Below are 16,379 nucleotides of genomic sequence, written 5' to 3'. Positions count from 1 at the left end.
TGACCTCATCCACAGGGACTGGCCAGAGCACGAGGTATCCAACAAACAGGATATGAGTCACAACATGAACACAATGAGCACAGAATCCACATGTGAGCAGAAGGAAACAATTACCTGCCTGGGACCACGGCTTGCTCTGCCAGACCGGTTCATAACTACTGTTTTGCAGTTGCATAAATATTTGAGAAAGCTCTGGTTTCGGCACAGTACGGCTTCGGTAGAGGTGCCGACTGTTTAATCGGGAGCTTGCCGGTGATGAAAACCAGCTGCCTCGGGGTTGCTCTGATGGTAATGCAGAGGATGAGTTCTGCAGGGTCACGGGAGATCACGGGTTTGAATCCAGACTGCCACGCGCCACATGCTTTCCTCGTGAGAATCCCAGTACCATTAGCACTGCCAATTAATCACACTAAAGTGCTGCATACTCTTTTATATAAATATTTGTACTTCTCCACTTTACTTATATTTTCAGTATATAAAAGGACTGAAGGATTGCTATGCCCTGAGACAAGTACTTCTGCATTAAAACAGTTGGGAGCGTGAGTGCTTAACAGCCCCGCAGAAATGCTTGGTTACTGTCTGTATGGAGTTTGCATGCTCTCCCAGTGTCCAGATGGGTTTTCCAGAAGAGCTCTGGTTTCCAGGAACAGGAATCCGGGAAGCTAGGTTAGGTAGGTAAATTAGTAATTCTGTTGCCTATTGTGTGTGTGCGCATGTGGGTGGCTGTGCATGCATTTGTGTGTGCTCTGTCTGTGTGGGTGTGTGCGCACGTGTTTGTGTTTTTCTGTCTGTGCGGTTGTATGTGCACGTGTCTGTGTGTGAGGGTGTGAATGCACGTGATTGTGTGTTTCTGTCTGTGTGGTTGTGTGTGCACGTTTTTGTTTTTCTGTGTGTGTGGGTGCGTATGCATGTGTTTGTGTGTTTCTGTGGATGTGTGTGCGGGTGGTTGTGCGCATAAATTTGTGTGCTTTTATGCTTGTGGGGTTGTGTGCATGTGTATGTGTGTTTCTCTCCATGTGTGTGTATGTGCATGTGTACTGTATGGACTATATTGTACACGTGCACCAGGTCCCCATGACCTGGATCAAGCATCAAGCAATTACTGAAAATAGATGGAAGAGCCAACACTGCACTTACAATGAACACTGGACACCCAAAACATGATTTCGGAAGGTGTATCAGAAAAAACTCTATAATAGTGGCAAATAAAAAAAATCCTCCCTTGGAAGTTGGTCTAACAGCCTGGACTGTTCGAGATGGCATCCTTCACAGACCTAAACGACGAGCAGGAATGGGATGCTCAGCCACAGCGAAAACTGTCATTCAGCGATCAATGCACCCATTTAAGATGTGTCAGGCCAAAGTATCAAAATAAATGGTGTGGCAGATTGCACCATGAAGAGATACCTTCTGTCAGGCAGATTTAAGAGATGCATTAGGAGGCAAGAGCAATTAATTGTGTGTCTGGCATATTTATTGGACCTGACCATCTCATCCTCCCACCTCTCTCTCAAAGAGCACCTCTGCAATCAGACACTGTTAACCAGACCTCCACAGTAAATTATTTATGGCTTTCACAACATGCAATTGACTAGTTACGTTAAATGAATGGAGGGAAGCTTCTGAAATTGAATTCCTTAACCCAGCTCCTTCCACAGATCCATAGCAATTATTAAGTGACAATTGAGTGTGCGGCAACTGATCAGCAAACAGCTTTGAAGCTATCAGTCATCACTGTCTCAGTCAATAAGTGCTGTAGTTGCTGTAATTCGTGGAGGCTGGGTAGAACGGCTGTCCCCTGCACTGGGCTGGCACCTTCATTCACAAAGTGGGACAGAACTCTTAACTACATACGTAACAAATGAACAATGCCTTCCATAACCATTGGTACTGTGAAGTCAAAATTGTGAGCTCACCTCAAAGGTGGGGATGGTGTACAAAAGGGGTATTATTCTAAAAGTTAAAAGCATGTACTGTAGGCACAGAAATACTCAGAAATAAAAAATGGCATTGTGTACTTGTGCCTCATATTAATCTTTCCATCTCAAATGTGAATTACGTGAGTATACAGCAAGAATAGCCGTTTTGACTTCATTGTCCCAGTACTAAAGGAGGGCACTGTGTACGTTATCATCAGAAACAACCCAGCTTCTTTTTCTAGTAGCTGGAAAATAAAGACAGAAATGTGAAAAACTGACAGACTTTTTTAGGCTATTGCGCTACGGTTTAAAATGCGACTTTGTTTCTGTTTTCGAATATTGTCCGAGCAGGAGGTGGTAGGACTAGTCCTGTAAAGGTTATGGGTCTCTCGCATTTCATGACCCACAGCAGGCCTGTGTTAACATCCTGAACTCTTCTCTCTAGGCACTGACAGCTACCCCTTATCACCCAGGCTACATTATTTATTATGAAGCTCACTTCAGCCTACTGCCTGCCGGTACAGAGGTTTACCAGGGTAAACAGGCACTGTAAACTAACAAGGCTGTGCTAGGTCACTGTCTCACTCTTCCACAAATTCCTTTGATCTCTTTGTTCAGCCATGAGTGACCCCATTCCACTACACTTCACTCTGCTTTTACTGCGGTATACCAGGGGTCCAGGGGTAACGCTGTGTGTCAAGCCATTCTTGGCTGAGACGTCAAACGGAGATCAGTGACTGAACAGCAGCAGCTCGCCCTCCACCCCCCTGTGAGCCGCTTCAGCTACAAAGGCAAAATCCTCTTATCATCGTCATCCTCGCCGGTACCGATGGACTTACGGCTGGGTCCGTGGATCTTTATGGGCTCGTTGGTGTTGACCAGAGTGTGGGAGCACTGCTGACAGACGCAGTCCTTCCCACTGAACGTCACTCGGTCTCCGATCGGGAAGGGTTTCCTGAAAAGCAACGGCAACAACACAGACAGAATCAGTCATGGGCCTTGTGAAGAGCACGTCGCAGCCAGCGATTAACAATGCCACTCCCGGGCCCGATGACCATAATAACAGGGTGTTTATTTTGCACACAAGCAGGGTGACTTTTAAAAAGCCTTTTGCTTCGGACTAAAGCTCGACGCTTTGGGGAACAAGCTCTTCAAGTCCACTGTACCAAGAGATAAGTGAATAATACAGAGAAGAATTTAAAAGATGACTTTTAACTAGAAAACACTGTGATGGACTGGTGTCCCAATCAGGGTGACCCTGCCTTTGAGCCCACTGCTTGCTGGGATAGGGCTCTGGCTCCCTTGCGGGGCTGAATTTATCAAGCAGTTAGAAAATGTGTGGCTGGATGGAACTCTTTTGGTAGAGAATAGGACCTTATGGGCAAGCACCAAACAAGTGGAATCAGAAGACTCTTAACTAGACTTCAACACAGTGAGATGCGACAACACACAAGCATTTCTCATTTTTTTGGTTCCGAGATGTTTTCTTTTCCCCCTCCAGCAGAAAGCAACAGCTAGCGTCTGTCAGCAAGGACTAACAGTCCTGGGATTTGGAAGAATCTAATGAGGCAGTACACTGTGCATGTTGCTGCCCAATGATAAACAACAAAGCCCATTTGTTATCCATTAGATTATAAAGGTTGACCGGGCTGCAGAAATGCAGGAAAACAGCCTTAATTAAGAAAACAAGCTCCAACAGGACAACTATCCTTCGCTTCCAACAGAATCCAATACGTTGTAACGGCTCTGATTACAAAATTCTTTTTTTTTCTTTCTGGCTGATGAGAAAAAAAAATGTCCGCGGCTCTTTGATGCAAACGCTAAGGATGTCTCGGATTAAAAATACTTTTTTTCTTCTTGGTGAGCTGAAGTTTTCAAAAAGCCACCGGAAACGGAAAGCTCTGGAAATCTCTGCCGGTGTTTGAATCCAGTGCAAAATGCCTGACTGACAGAACTCCAGAGAGGGCGGAGTGGTGGCACTGTGGCTAAGGATCTGTACCGGTGGCTGGGAGGTTGCCGGTTCAAATCCTGCGGCAGACAGAGAAATCCTACTCACTTGGGCCCCTGAGCAAGGCCCTTAACCTCAACTGCTCCAGGGGCGCCGTATAAATGGCAGACTCTGGGCTCTGACCCCAAGCTTCTCTCTCCCATCTGTGTGCCTGTGTGTCTCATGGAGAGCAAGCCTGGATAGGCGAAAAGACAAATTCCTCATGCAAGAAACTGTATAAGGCTAATAAAGTGATCTTAAAACACCTGACTGGGACACTGTAGGGGAAGGCCGTCTGGCAGGCAGGTCTGTTAATGCAGGGGATTACTTGCAGGATTGGTGCAGTAATGATCAAGGGGTTTGCATTATCACTGCAGGACATGGGTCAGAATATTGGGACGTCAGCTGGGACACGTCGGACCACAGAGAACAGCAAGAACACGACAGGGCTGAGACCCCCGTCCCAGCCCCCAGTTCTTCTCAGGATTGCCAAACTGGAGTTTGCGGGGAAGACAAGTGTGTGTGTGACACTGGAGTGCACTGGCTCCACCAGTTTCAAACTGGATTGTTTAACACAGGACACACAACAACAATCACCTTTCTTCAAGTCAGCAAAGACCTGGGGTTCCTCTTATTTTAGCTAGTGGGTGTTAATGTCAGTATATGCATGACAAGTTTCTTCCATAAGATGTCAGGAGAAGATGTAGACTCTATCAGCAATCTAGTGATTACTAATGATGACTTGATAATTACTATTGATCTGTTTTTTAAGTAGTTTCGTCTACAATGCACAAAACAAAAACCCAGAAATCTGCAGACAGGCTCTGAAAGGTTGGCCCCACAGGGATGCCTCGCATCACATGAAACACTGCAAATGAAAAACGTCACAGATAAAGAAAACAGCAAGTCAGAACAAGGAATTGGAGGGCTAAGCTGTTTGTAAATGACTGCAAGACGGGCATTTAAAGATCGCCACAGCAAAGTAAAAACCGAGAGCTGCTCCTCTTTGACTAAAGACTTCCTTCAGGGCCAACGTTCTTGCATCCCAACAGAACACATCCCACGCTGACGGGCAAACCTTACGAGGGCTTTAAAAACAGTCTGTGCGGCTCATCGATAATCACAGGGTCCCTTAATGACTGGCTGCCAGGCAGCACATGGTAATTTTAAAAGGAGAGGATGGATTAGACAAACGTCAACGACACTCAGGCACCTGACTCTGCTCATCCAATACCGAAAGGATGACAAAAAAGAGAGCGAGCCACCTCTGGAGGAGAGGAGACTAATTCAGCGGGGCGAGACATTCTTGCCAAAAAACAACCACTTGCTGTTGGACTAAAATAATACACTCTTAGTTCAATGTCAAGCCATCATCATGACAAAAACCACTTCAGGACTTAAGTAATAATAGCAATCTGGAGTGATGCAGAGCAGAGCAGCTTTATCAAAAGTTAGAGTGCCGGGGAGTCTGTAGTGAGAGCCAGGCAATCCTTTACACTTAGGCTAAGCCCACCTGCTGTCCCTGCTGCAGCAGATTTGCAATGGTTTTCCATGCCTGCGGAAAACATACATCAGCCTGAGCATCTCGGGCAGGCCCTGCATGGAGCACTAAGGTCAGGGGTCAATTCTGTTCCGTGCTCGGAGTTGACGGCTCTTTCCATCTTTCCATTCATTTTCCAGAAGGATAAAAATCAGCATAAAAATAATAAGAAAGCAGGGATCTGGGTATGGTGTGTAGATCCCCCATGTATTCCCATAATCAGTTCTGGTGGTAGGACACAGAGGCGTCAAAGCCACTCAGCTCAAGAGCTCTGTGATGATGTGGGGAGCCCAGTAATGGAATGGAGAGACCAATAACAGAGTGGGGAATCTACTAACAGAGCAGGGATCCCAGTAATGAACTGGATAGTCCAGTAACAGAGTGGGGAGCCCAGTAAGAGTGGAGAGCAGGGAGCCCAGTAACGGAGTGGAGAGCCTAGTAACTGAGTGGAGAGACCAGAAATGGAGTGGAGAGCCCAGTAACAGAATGGGAAGCTTCCTTATCAGAGTGAAGTCCAAAGAAAGGATTTTCTTGGAACACCCAGTCAGTCTTAATTATGGGTTGTTTGGAAGGGGGGTAATCTGTAAACTTTAAAATACAGGGGAAGGAAGCAGTGCCTATCACTGTTCACACCACCAGTGAAGCCCCATTGGGTACATAACAGCTTTTTCAAGTTCACGTTTTACAGGGTAACAAGAATCAGAGGCAGTTATCAGCAGTAACGGGAGTCATCTTAAACCCCAAGAAGTCCCACGACATACTGTAAACCCTAAAACCCCTAAAGTCTCTCCTGTGAGGTATAACAAGTGGCTGCCATACAGAATCAAAGATGAGGTTAGTGACATGGTTGCAGAGCCAAAGGAAACTTTACAAAAAGCCACAGTTAATGAGATAGCAGAAATCACAAGATCCAACCCATGGGCCGATTCGAGTAGGATGTGTGATTAACATTCCAAGTTTTACGAACGCTGCGGTCTGTTTACTATTTAACTGCTGAATCTCTATGTCAGTTCCTGCAGTAACTACGGTTTCCATGTCTCTCCGCAGGCCTGTACCGTATAGAAAAAAACACATTCTGTGTACGTCTCTCATCTGAACAGGACCGTCTCAGAGAGAGAAGCATGCCCAACTCTACAACCAAACTGGAAATTCTGTACAATTCTGCTCCTGGGCAAAGTGTGCTTTTTTGTAACTAGAGGCTATTTTACAAGAACATGATGCATCTTAAATATAAAGTAGGGATCTGCAGAGCTGTTTTTCATTACATTTTTGCAATATCATAAAGCCCAGCAGAAATTCTTTAGGATTGTTTGGATGTTAAAAATTGTAACTTTTTCTCTTTCACTCTTTCATTTGACAGTAAAATGTGACAAGCTCCCCCCAACTTGAAAATGTTACTTTGCAGCAGATGAAGACACCAAAACCCCTGTGATTAACTGACTGAATAAAACAGTGCCTGAATCCACAATTAAAACAACATGCACATAAAAGAATTTCCTCAGGCAATCAAGCAATAAAACGCACATCATTATTGACAGGCCTGAAACCTTTATGTGCTTCCGCAGAGCGGAAAAACACACATGCTATTTGAATAAACCAAATAAAATAAATTTGCAGGTAATACATTAGTAAAATATGAACTCCACTGTGCATACAAAACATTCTTTATACTGAGATCCATTGCATCTGTAGGTGTACTATTTAGCTTCAATAATCCATAGACCTGTCGGCAGATGTTTTAATCAAAATTAGCACCCATTATCTTAATGAAAAAAACAAATCACGAGTCAAAGATATCTGTTGAGGTTTTTTTTTACTTTTAAGTACCAGGGATATTCATTAAGCAACTGAAACGTTTGCTCTTTTTTGCTGCTACTTAGTCTAAACGTTTGTCGGTTGCTAATCAATGACTATAAATTTGTACAACTCCTTTGACTCCTTTTCCTTTTTTCCTGATGCACAGCGGTCAGCACAATCGTCTCTCTCCAGGTGAGCACACCTTGGTTTTATCGAGGTTATTTTACAGATGGGAATTTTGATGAGGCACAGCTTTCCAGGATGGTCAGATATATTTATTCAGCGCCTCCCCCGTTCCTATACTGGAACCAGGAAAATTACAGAAGACATAAGGAATTTCAGTTGGATGAGATTGTACATTCTCCTTGTGCTCACAAGGGTTTTCTCTGGGTGCACCGGTTTCTTCACTCAGTCCAAACACGCGCTGGTAGGTCAATCGGCTTCTGGGAAAAACTGGCCCTGGGGTGAGTGTGTCAGTGTCTGTGTGTGCCCTGCGATGGACTGATGTCCTGTTCCAGGGCGTTTCTGGACTTGAGCCCACTGCTTGCCAGGATAGGCTCCAGCTCCCCCTGTGATCCTGTACTGGATAAAGTGGTTTGTAGAAGGATGGATATCAAAGTTTTGCTGTTTCTATCCCAAAATATATCTGTACAGCACCATTCCAGAACAATGGAATGGTTAACAATCTCTCATATCCGGTGTTAAGGCACCGTGCACCTTGTTTCTGTTACTTACACTCCAGTATCACTAACAGGCTAACTGTGCCCAGTCTCTGTAACACCTGAGCATTTCACCACACCCGTCAGAAAGCGAAGGGGGAATAAGGACTTTCTCTCCCCCCTGTCTCTCTCTTCCCCTTTGAAGCCACAGGCCCCTTCTCTCTGCTGCCGGAGAGCCGCCACATGTCTGGCAGGGCACTGGTGCATGCAGGGAGCCACACTCTCGTCTGCACGGCTCTGCTGCAGCTGTTGGCCGCCACGCGGGGCTCTTGTTTCAATTGGGTGGGGCCGCGCCTCGGACCTCCAAGCCCACCCTCCCAGCCAGCTGTACAGTACACTTACAGGTACGTCAAACACTCCGGACTTTGGGAGGGGGGATGAAGCCATTAGTGCCCAGACTGATACTCCCATTTCCACCACTGTAAGTAGGAAAGACATCAGCAGATTCTGAGCTGTGTAGGATTCCCAGGGAGCACCTGAACACAGGGGAAACATGCAAACTCCACACAGAAGGGTCTATGGTCTGGAAACAAACACTGGACCCAAAGAGTTGTGAGGCAATGCTACAGTGCCACCTACCAGTATACTTTATTGATCTATTTTACAAAGACGTGCAGAGCTTCCAGGTTAAACTGAAAGCCTGGACATTTTATAATCACGTTACCACAGCAGATCGACGCTAATTTAGAAATTGTAGTTTTGAAACCCCCAAAAATCAGCTGTTCCAGGATGGTCTGACCTGAGGTCCCTGCTTAATCTGCTCAAAGTGACTAGAGGGAAATATCACTGACGTCATCACTGGCCTCATCACTGGCTGACAACTGACCTAATCACTGGCTGACCACTGGTCTCATCACTGGCTTCATCACTGACCTCATCACTGGCTGACCACTGGTCTCACCAGTGGCTGATCACTGACATCACTGGCTGACCACTGGTCTCACCAGTGGCTGATCGATGACCTCATCACTGGCTGACTAATGGTCTCATCACTGGCTTCATCACTGACCTCATCACTGGCTGACCACTGGTCTTATCACTGGCTGACCACTGGTCTCACCAGTGGGTGATCACTGACCTCATCACTGGCTGACCTCTAGCCTCATTATTGGCTGATTACTGGTCTCACCAGTGGCTGATCACTGACCTCATCATTGGCCTCAACGCTGACCTCATCACTGTGTTCAGACTGTGTGAGTGACGTCTTCAGATCCAGACAGTCTTATTTTTCCCTATGCTTTCTTTTCTTTGGCAAGGGGACAAGTTCTTAATGACAAATAAAATGTGGCTTCCTCAGGCGATCAATAGCAGAGCTCAGCACTGAAGTGTAATGGTCTTAGACACATTCTGTTTTGTGGAAACAAAACCCACGCTGTTTAAACCCGATTTAAGATACACGCTCAGAATAATCCCTTTAGTTATTTTAGTGTTTGCTGGAAACACAGTCAATTCCCACTGGGATGCCCTGGGCACTGGCAGACATTGTAATTCAGAGCTTCTTGGGGCTCTGTTCTCCTCTATGTCTTTCTACTGAAATACTGCAAGAGAAGCTCTTCCAATCTGTCTTTCTTCTCGCGAGCCCAGCATTTGCGGACAAGAGCCGATAGCCTTCTTTGCTGAAAAATCAGAGAACGGTGGATGACGCCGGTCTTCCGGTCCGAAGGCGTCCCCTGTGAAAGTTGGATCTGGAGGGCAGGCAGCTGGACAGGGAAACCGATCTGTTTTGTGAGATGCAAGAATGGTGCTGGAAAACGCCGCTTTGTATCGGACGCAGGGAAACGACCAAGCAACAAAATCGGGTGGCCGTGCAGAAAATTCACTGCCTGAGCCTGAAACTGAGATCAGGTACGGCCTGGGCAAGGAACTCCCCCGTTATTAATTCATCTGGCCGATGCTTTCACATGAAGCCACTTACAGAGCTTACAATTCCCTTTTTTTTAATTGGGTTTTCTGGAACAGATGGGCTCAAGTGAAGGGGCCACAAACTTCACCCTGTCCTCACCTGGCGCGTGCACACTGTCTCCACACTGCTGTCATTTCAAGTGTGATGTGCGGAACCATGCTCTTGGATCTCAGATTTGAGGGGTCCCCACTCAGGCAACATGAGGCCTTTTAAAGTGTCAGCAGTTTTGAAACAGGTCCAGCCGATTGAACGCTCTTTCTCAAGTATTAATTAATTCAACTGGAGCTGGGAATCCCAGTACTCAACCCCCCTAATCTTGTCACTTTTCAAAGGCTTAGTGGTCGGGTGGGAGGCGTAAGAGGAAAAAGAGGTTGCTGGTGGAGGAGCAGTAGGTGGCGCTCTTGCCTCTGCGCTGTGAACTGCAATCAAAAACTCCAGTTTGCTGACAGAGACGTGGTGGGAGTGTATTGGTATAGAAGGGTTAACCCTGGTGTCAAGGTCACCCTGAAACACAGCCTCATTTGACACAAAACATGGGTAAAATCCCTTTAAACAGGTGATTTCCACATTCACTTTCCAAATCTGCTTCGTAAAAAATCTCAGGTGTGGTCAGACTTAAAATGAATCTGAATATTTGGAACTGCAATCCGGACCATTGCTCCTTCATTTCCGAAGTTAAGAATCTGTTACACCTGTACTGCGGTGGACAGGATGAGATAATTGATTTTAAAACGTGCTCGACCCGCTGGGACAAGGACCCCACCCTCCAATTCTTGAAAAAGGTGCTTCTGCACATGTCTGTGTGGACACACTGCCAGCAGAAGACGGCAAACTGAACTGTATCCCTTCACAGCAACACGCTGCTGGGTGTGTGCTTTAAAAATTTACACCCTTCCCATATTTAATGGATGCTTTGTTTTTCTGTTGATAAAAACAAAGCTATTTTTGTCCTTCACTGGTCGGTTCATTTATAATTACTGTATAATATAGTCACAGGCCAGAAATAACACGCAGACAAAGGACCGCCGCTGAGACTTTGAAATGAGGCACATCACCTCACTGCACACAAAAAACAGTCACAAGGACAGGAGGCCCAGTCAGCTTGTTTGGTTGTTATTATCTACTCAGATCCAGCGTTTCTCAGAAGAAACCAGAGTATCAGCGTCAACCAAATGGCTGGGCAGCTTGTTCCCCACTCCTACACCTTTTAGTGTAAAGAAGAGCCTCCTGTTCGAAGTGTTAAATGCTCCTCTCTGTAGTTTCCACCAGTGTCCTTGGTTCGTGTTTCACTGCTGATTCTGAAGAAGTCCTCTGTGTTGGTGTCTTTGAGGATTCTGAAAACTTGTATCGGGTCCCATTGTAGTCTTCTCTGTTCCACACTAAATTCTAAATTCTGTTCCACACTAAATACTGTTCCTTCAGTCCATCAGTGTAGGACACTCCCTTAATCCCTGTTGCTCTTCTCTGACTGATCCCAAAGCAGCAACTCTTTCTAGCAGCAATAACATCGTGACCAAAACTATACACAGTAATCCATTTTGTCATGACGACAATATTGTCAAGCGGAAATGACAATTTTACAGCTTTTATATTTGACAAATGCAATGCTGTACCACAGGTTCACCTAAAATGTGTCTCAAACCCGCCGCTCTATAGACTATAGCAACGTCAGGCTACTTTTTTTGAGACCACGAGCAAGAATAGCTGATTCGATGTTATAAAGTGTGGCTTATCTGGAGGGCCCCTTTGGGTAGTTTGTTACCTTGATTGGCAATGAAGCCGTCCCAGAAGTCTTTGCAAAATGGATTACCCGAGGATCGGAAAGTTGGAATTAATCAAATGCTAATTGCTGTAAGCTTTCTGGCATTGCCAGGAGTGACTGGAAATCAAGGAACGTTGTGAGTTAGGAAACGATTCAGCACAGTAGCACTCAGATAATATTCTGGCAGCCAGCCTGGAATGCCCTAAACTGACTGCCTCGGCACATCTTGGCGCCGTTAATGCAAAATCATTACCTTAAAATGCCTTTTGATTTAGTGTTTCTGCGCCGAGCCCATCTGACCCCTTCAGATGAGTTTCCAGAGCTCACTGACACCACAGCCAGACCAGCTCGCCCAGTCAGGCTCCTCCTCGGCAGCCCTCGGCATCGGAAAACGGGTCTTCGGAACCTGGGAATTCCCACAGCAGCCCTAGCACTAACCAGAGAAGTGCCCCCAAGTGGAAACTTTTGATTTGAAGCAGCGGTGTACTAACGTCACTGTAGATGGCGTTTTATTGAATAATAATATATCATGATGACCCAGAGCACAGCCATGCTATAGATGCATTCGATACTTCAATTTTGTTAGCTTTCAAATCACATGACTATTTAGCAAGAGCTTGCAGCAGGTATTATCTGTCTTAATGACAATATTAAATGCACCTACATTCTGAAGGTAATACTGCAGCAGCACAGAGGCTTAGAGTGTGAGGAGCATGAGCTCTGGAAAAAAGGATTCACATCCCAGAGGGAGCAAGAGAGAGATGCGTGACTAAGGGGGAGATCCGGGATGACAGAGGGGACCCCAGAAACAGAGTAAGTGGGAACAGGGAGGTGGCAGAGCTGCTCCAAAGCCAGTTTAAGTGCTGCAGGTGAGAAAGCTGCAAAATGAACTCTGCTGTATTTGATCAAATGGCCCAGTAAGTCCCAGGCACAGAGGCCCAGAGGTGAGGCTGGCACACGAACAGACAGGCTCGTCTCTGCTGCAGCGAGCACCATTTAAAAGGGACCAGAATTGCTGTGCGCTATATGTTCCCGAAATACTGTATTTACTTTGCAGGGCACCGCCCTTGTTCGAATAAACAGCTTTTAAAAAATGATGCAGCTGTGCAGTCAGAAAAGTGGGCCTCCACGTTTGGCTGGGATCAAGTCCCGTACTGAAAGGCAGCTGAGCTGTCCTGAATGAACACCCTGAGATGAAATCCCAGCTCGTGTGCAGCGCAGAGCTCCGTGCGAACCCCTGCTGCTGCACTTCCTCTCCAGAGCTGTCTCCGAGCGGGATATGTCATGCCTTCACTCTCCGCTGGCCCTCTGTCATCCTGTTTCGTTTCAGGCAGCGACCAAATATAGAAACAGCTGTTCCCCTGACACTCCCAAAATAGTCTCACAGCTGGTGCAGAGCCATAAAAACGTTTATAGTAAGATCTTCATTGCAAATACTAGATTTCCTTTTAGGGAGCAGAAACAAAACTGTGCACCCACTAGCCTGGCTGCTGGACCCTGTTTAAGCTAAAACCACAGTAGGATTTCCTGCCTGCTGATCTGACATCAACACTGTAGAATGGATCTGTTCACCATAAAAGCTGACAGAATACAAATGGCCTAGTTTTTCCAAAAGACATTAAGCGACAAGAGAGATTTTTTTTTCCCCTTTCAGATATGCTTCATCGAATCCCTTCCTAATTTGAAACACCTCAACGAGATCTGCTCCAGGCATTCTCTTTTCCAGGGGCCTAATTGGCCTAACCTCGTTAACCTAGTTTGAAATAGTGAAATGTCTGAAGCTCGTGTGGGTTATTAGACTGCAGGGAAAGCACAGAAGCGCAGCTGGAAGCTCTTCAGATTCAAGCAAGGAAACCGGCATTTCCTCAGAAATTCCTATATGGAAACTTTGCTTCAGAGTAGGATACTGTTCCATGAGCTATAACAAGTGGCTATACGCATAGCTGCGTATACAGATACGATTTAGCATATCTGTTTCAGATAGATTGTCAATATCGCTCTGTTACCACCTTGTTTAGTTTATTATGGCCAGCAGCCATATCACCCTGCAACTCACAGCTAGCAGGCCCAATGAAGCTCAGCAGGTGTGAGCCTGGTCAGTACCTGGATGGGAGGCCTCCTGGAAAAGCTGAGGCAGCTGCTGGAAAAGGTGTTAGTGGGGCCAGCAGGGGGCGCTCACCCTGCGGTCCATGTGGGTCCTAATGCCCCAGTACAGTGACGGGGACTATATACTGTAAACAGGCGCTGTCCTTCGGATGAGACGTAAAACTGAGGTCCTGACTCTCTGTGGTCATTAAAATCCCAGGGCGTTTCTCGAAAAGAGAATGGGTGTAAACCCGGTGTCCTGGCCAAATTTCCCATTGGCCCTTACCAATCATGGCCTCCTAATAATCCCCATCTATGAATTGGCTTAATTACTCTGCTCTCCTCCCCACTGAATGCTGATGTGTGGTGAGCGTTCTGGCGCACTATGGCTGCCGTCGCATCATCCAGGTGGGGCTGCACACTGGTGGTGGTGGTGGGGAGTCCCCATTACCTGTAAAGCGCTTTGAGTGGAGTGTCCAGAAAAGCAATATATAAGTGTAAGCAGTTATTACTATAAAAAATGCAGGTTGAGGATAAGAATCTTGCACTTACAGTAAGTATGGCAAATGGTACTTTATATGTGATGCTGTATTAAGCTTTAGATTAAACCTTGAAGTGAGGTGTTGTCTCAGCAAAAGCTTGGGAAATAAGGAATTCCTGGTTCTTGTTTTCCCAGAACAGGACATCAGCACCAGTGAGCACTGGTCTGAGCTGCTCGGTGGAGAAGACACACTAAGGGTCAACAAGTTAGAATTTCTTAAAACAAAAGGAGCCAGCGCTATACCAACTGCAGGAAACCACTGTCACGACTATAGTCCCCCCTCCTTAAGGGTGCTCCAGCCCTTTCACTAAAGACTTCATTCCATGCACCTGTGCCCTATTCCCTGCCCACCTTAAAAGCCAGGCGCTGACGCTCTTCCGGGCTCTGCATCTGATTTCCATATCGTGGGAGTCCGGGACCTGGAAGCGCCTGGTCCCGTTAAGGTTTTAACCTCGGTTCCCGTTCCTGTTCCCCGTCCGCCGGTTCCGACCCGGCCTTCGTGGTTTTTAATTCTTGTTCTGATGGATCTCCTGGTTTTGGACTTACTCGTGTGTTTTGGATTTTCCCTAAGGATTACTCTTGGATTGTTCGCCTCGGCCACACCTCCCCCGTGCACCAGCGCACCTTGGACACGCCCCCCTGTCTTCAGCCCCGTTTTCCTGCATGACGTTTCCCCACTCCGTCGGACTGTGTCGTCCGCATAGGGTCCAGAAAGAACTGTTCGTTACAACCACACTGCAGCCAAAAAAATATGCTGTATTAATTGTCTTAAATAATTTAGAAGCTGGTGAAGTGAAGTGTGGTAAACCACTGCAAAGTAGTTAAAATACTACACCCATTTACTGTGGTAAACTGTCACTATGGAGTGCTGCAGCCTCTGATATTCCTTTGGATGGGAAGGGCTGTGCTGTGCTTCTGCATAGGCCTTTCCACTTAATCCCACTGAGTACAGATGCTCTTTTAATTGGTTTCCTTTTATTTTGCTAGACACTTTAATATCCGTCCATTTTCACAAAGCCTCTTATTGAAGGTCAGGGCTCCCCGGAGTCTGTCCCAGGAACAAAGGGGACAAGGAGGGACTGCATCCTGGACAGGACACCATTCCATCACAGGGCACCCTCACACATACACTCTCTCACACATACACACTGTCACTCTCACATACACTCTCTCACACATACACACTGTCACTCTCACATACACTCTCTCACACATCCACACCCTCACACATACACACTCTCACACATACACACTGTCACTCTCAATCACACTTACACATTCACACTCTCACACACACTCACACACACACTCACTCTCACACACCTTCACACATACACACTTTCACTCTCTCAGATTCACACTAACACACATACAGTAAACACTCTCACTATCTCTCACTCACACATAGACTCTCACCCACACCCTTTCACACTCAAACATACAGTACACCCTCTCACTCTCCAATAGACACTCTCACTCTCTCCCACGTTCTCATACACTCACACACTCTCCCAGTCTCACTCACACCCTCTCACACTCATTCACACTCACACCCTTTCATGGCGAAGCCATAATTTTCTTCGGGAGAGGAAAATGAAGCACCTGGAGAAAAACTACACAGACAAGGGGTAAAGTAAACATGCAAACTCCATGCAGAAGATTCCCAAGGCTGGAATCAAACCCAGGACCCAAAAGCTCCAAGGCAGTACACATAGAGGACCTGACAAATGTGCAGAAACAGCCTCCTCCTCTGGAATGGGACTTTCTTTTTCAATGAATTAGAGAGGCTGTAGCCCCTTGTGAAATACTACAGTAGCACAGATTCGCCATGCTTGGTCTTCTCTTCAGGATTTAGAAACAGTATTGGGAAGGAAATGCACAGCAGAGAGCTCGGAAGAAGGACATTTTTTAAATGTTCGCTAAATAAAAGGACGGAAAGGTAAATCCCACAAACATTCGGTGGCTCAACCACTGGCTTGTGGTTCAATTTCCACAAAGCAGGGCTGAAGGCTGAACAGATCAAACCTGCATTTCCCATCCTATCATACCCAAGTCACCCCTGCAGGGGGAATATTGTGTAACGGCCTGTTACGCAATTTAACTTTGGTTCATTACCAAAAAAAAAT

At 46.3% G+C, this 16,379-nt stretch overlaps 1 protein-coding gene across 10 annotated transcripts in view; it reads right to left on the bottom strand.

Moving 5' to 3' along the window:
- The window catches only part of ablim3 (actin binding LIM protein family, member 3), a 119,461-nt gene that overhangs the window by 49,347 nt on the left and 53,735 nt on the right, over positions 1-16,379 (bottom strand). For all 10 annotated transcript variants that reach the window (XR_015926111.1, XR_015926109.1, XR_015926108.1 and 7 more), the window contains exon 4: positions 2,759-2,874. Coding sequence is in view for 1 of the 10 variants with exons in the window: in XM_088604171.1 (XP_088460297.1) it covers positions 2,759-2,874 (116 nt within the window). In the remaining 9 variants the exon portion in view is untranslated. The remainder of the gene's footprint in view (positions 1-2,758; positions 2,875-16,379) is intronic.

This window comes from Lepisosteus platostomus, chromosome 13 (assembly GCF_059453375.1).
Source record: "Lepisosteus platostomus isolate fLepPlt1 chromosome 13, fLepPlt1.hap1, whole genome shotgun sequence".
NCBI classification, from domain to species: Eukaryota; Metazoa; Chordata; class Actinopteri; order Semionotiformes; family Lepisosteidae; genus Lepisosteus; species Lepisosteus platostomus.
Note: the sequence above shows the minus strand (reverse complement) of the source record. Positions and strands in the feature narration are given on the sequence as shown.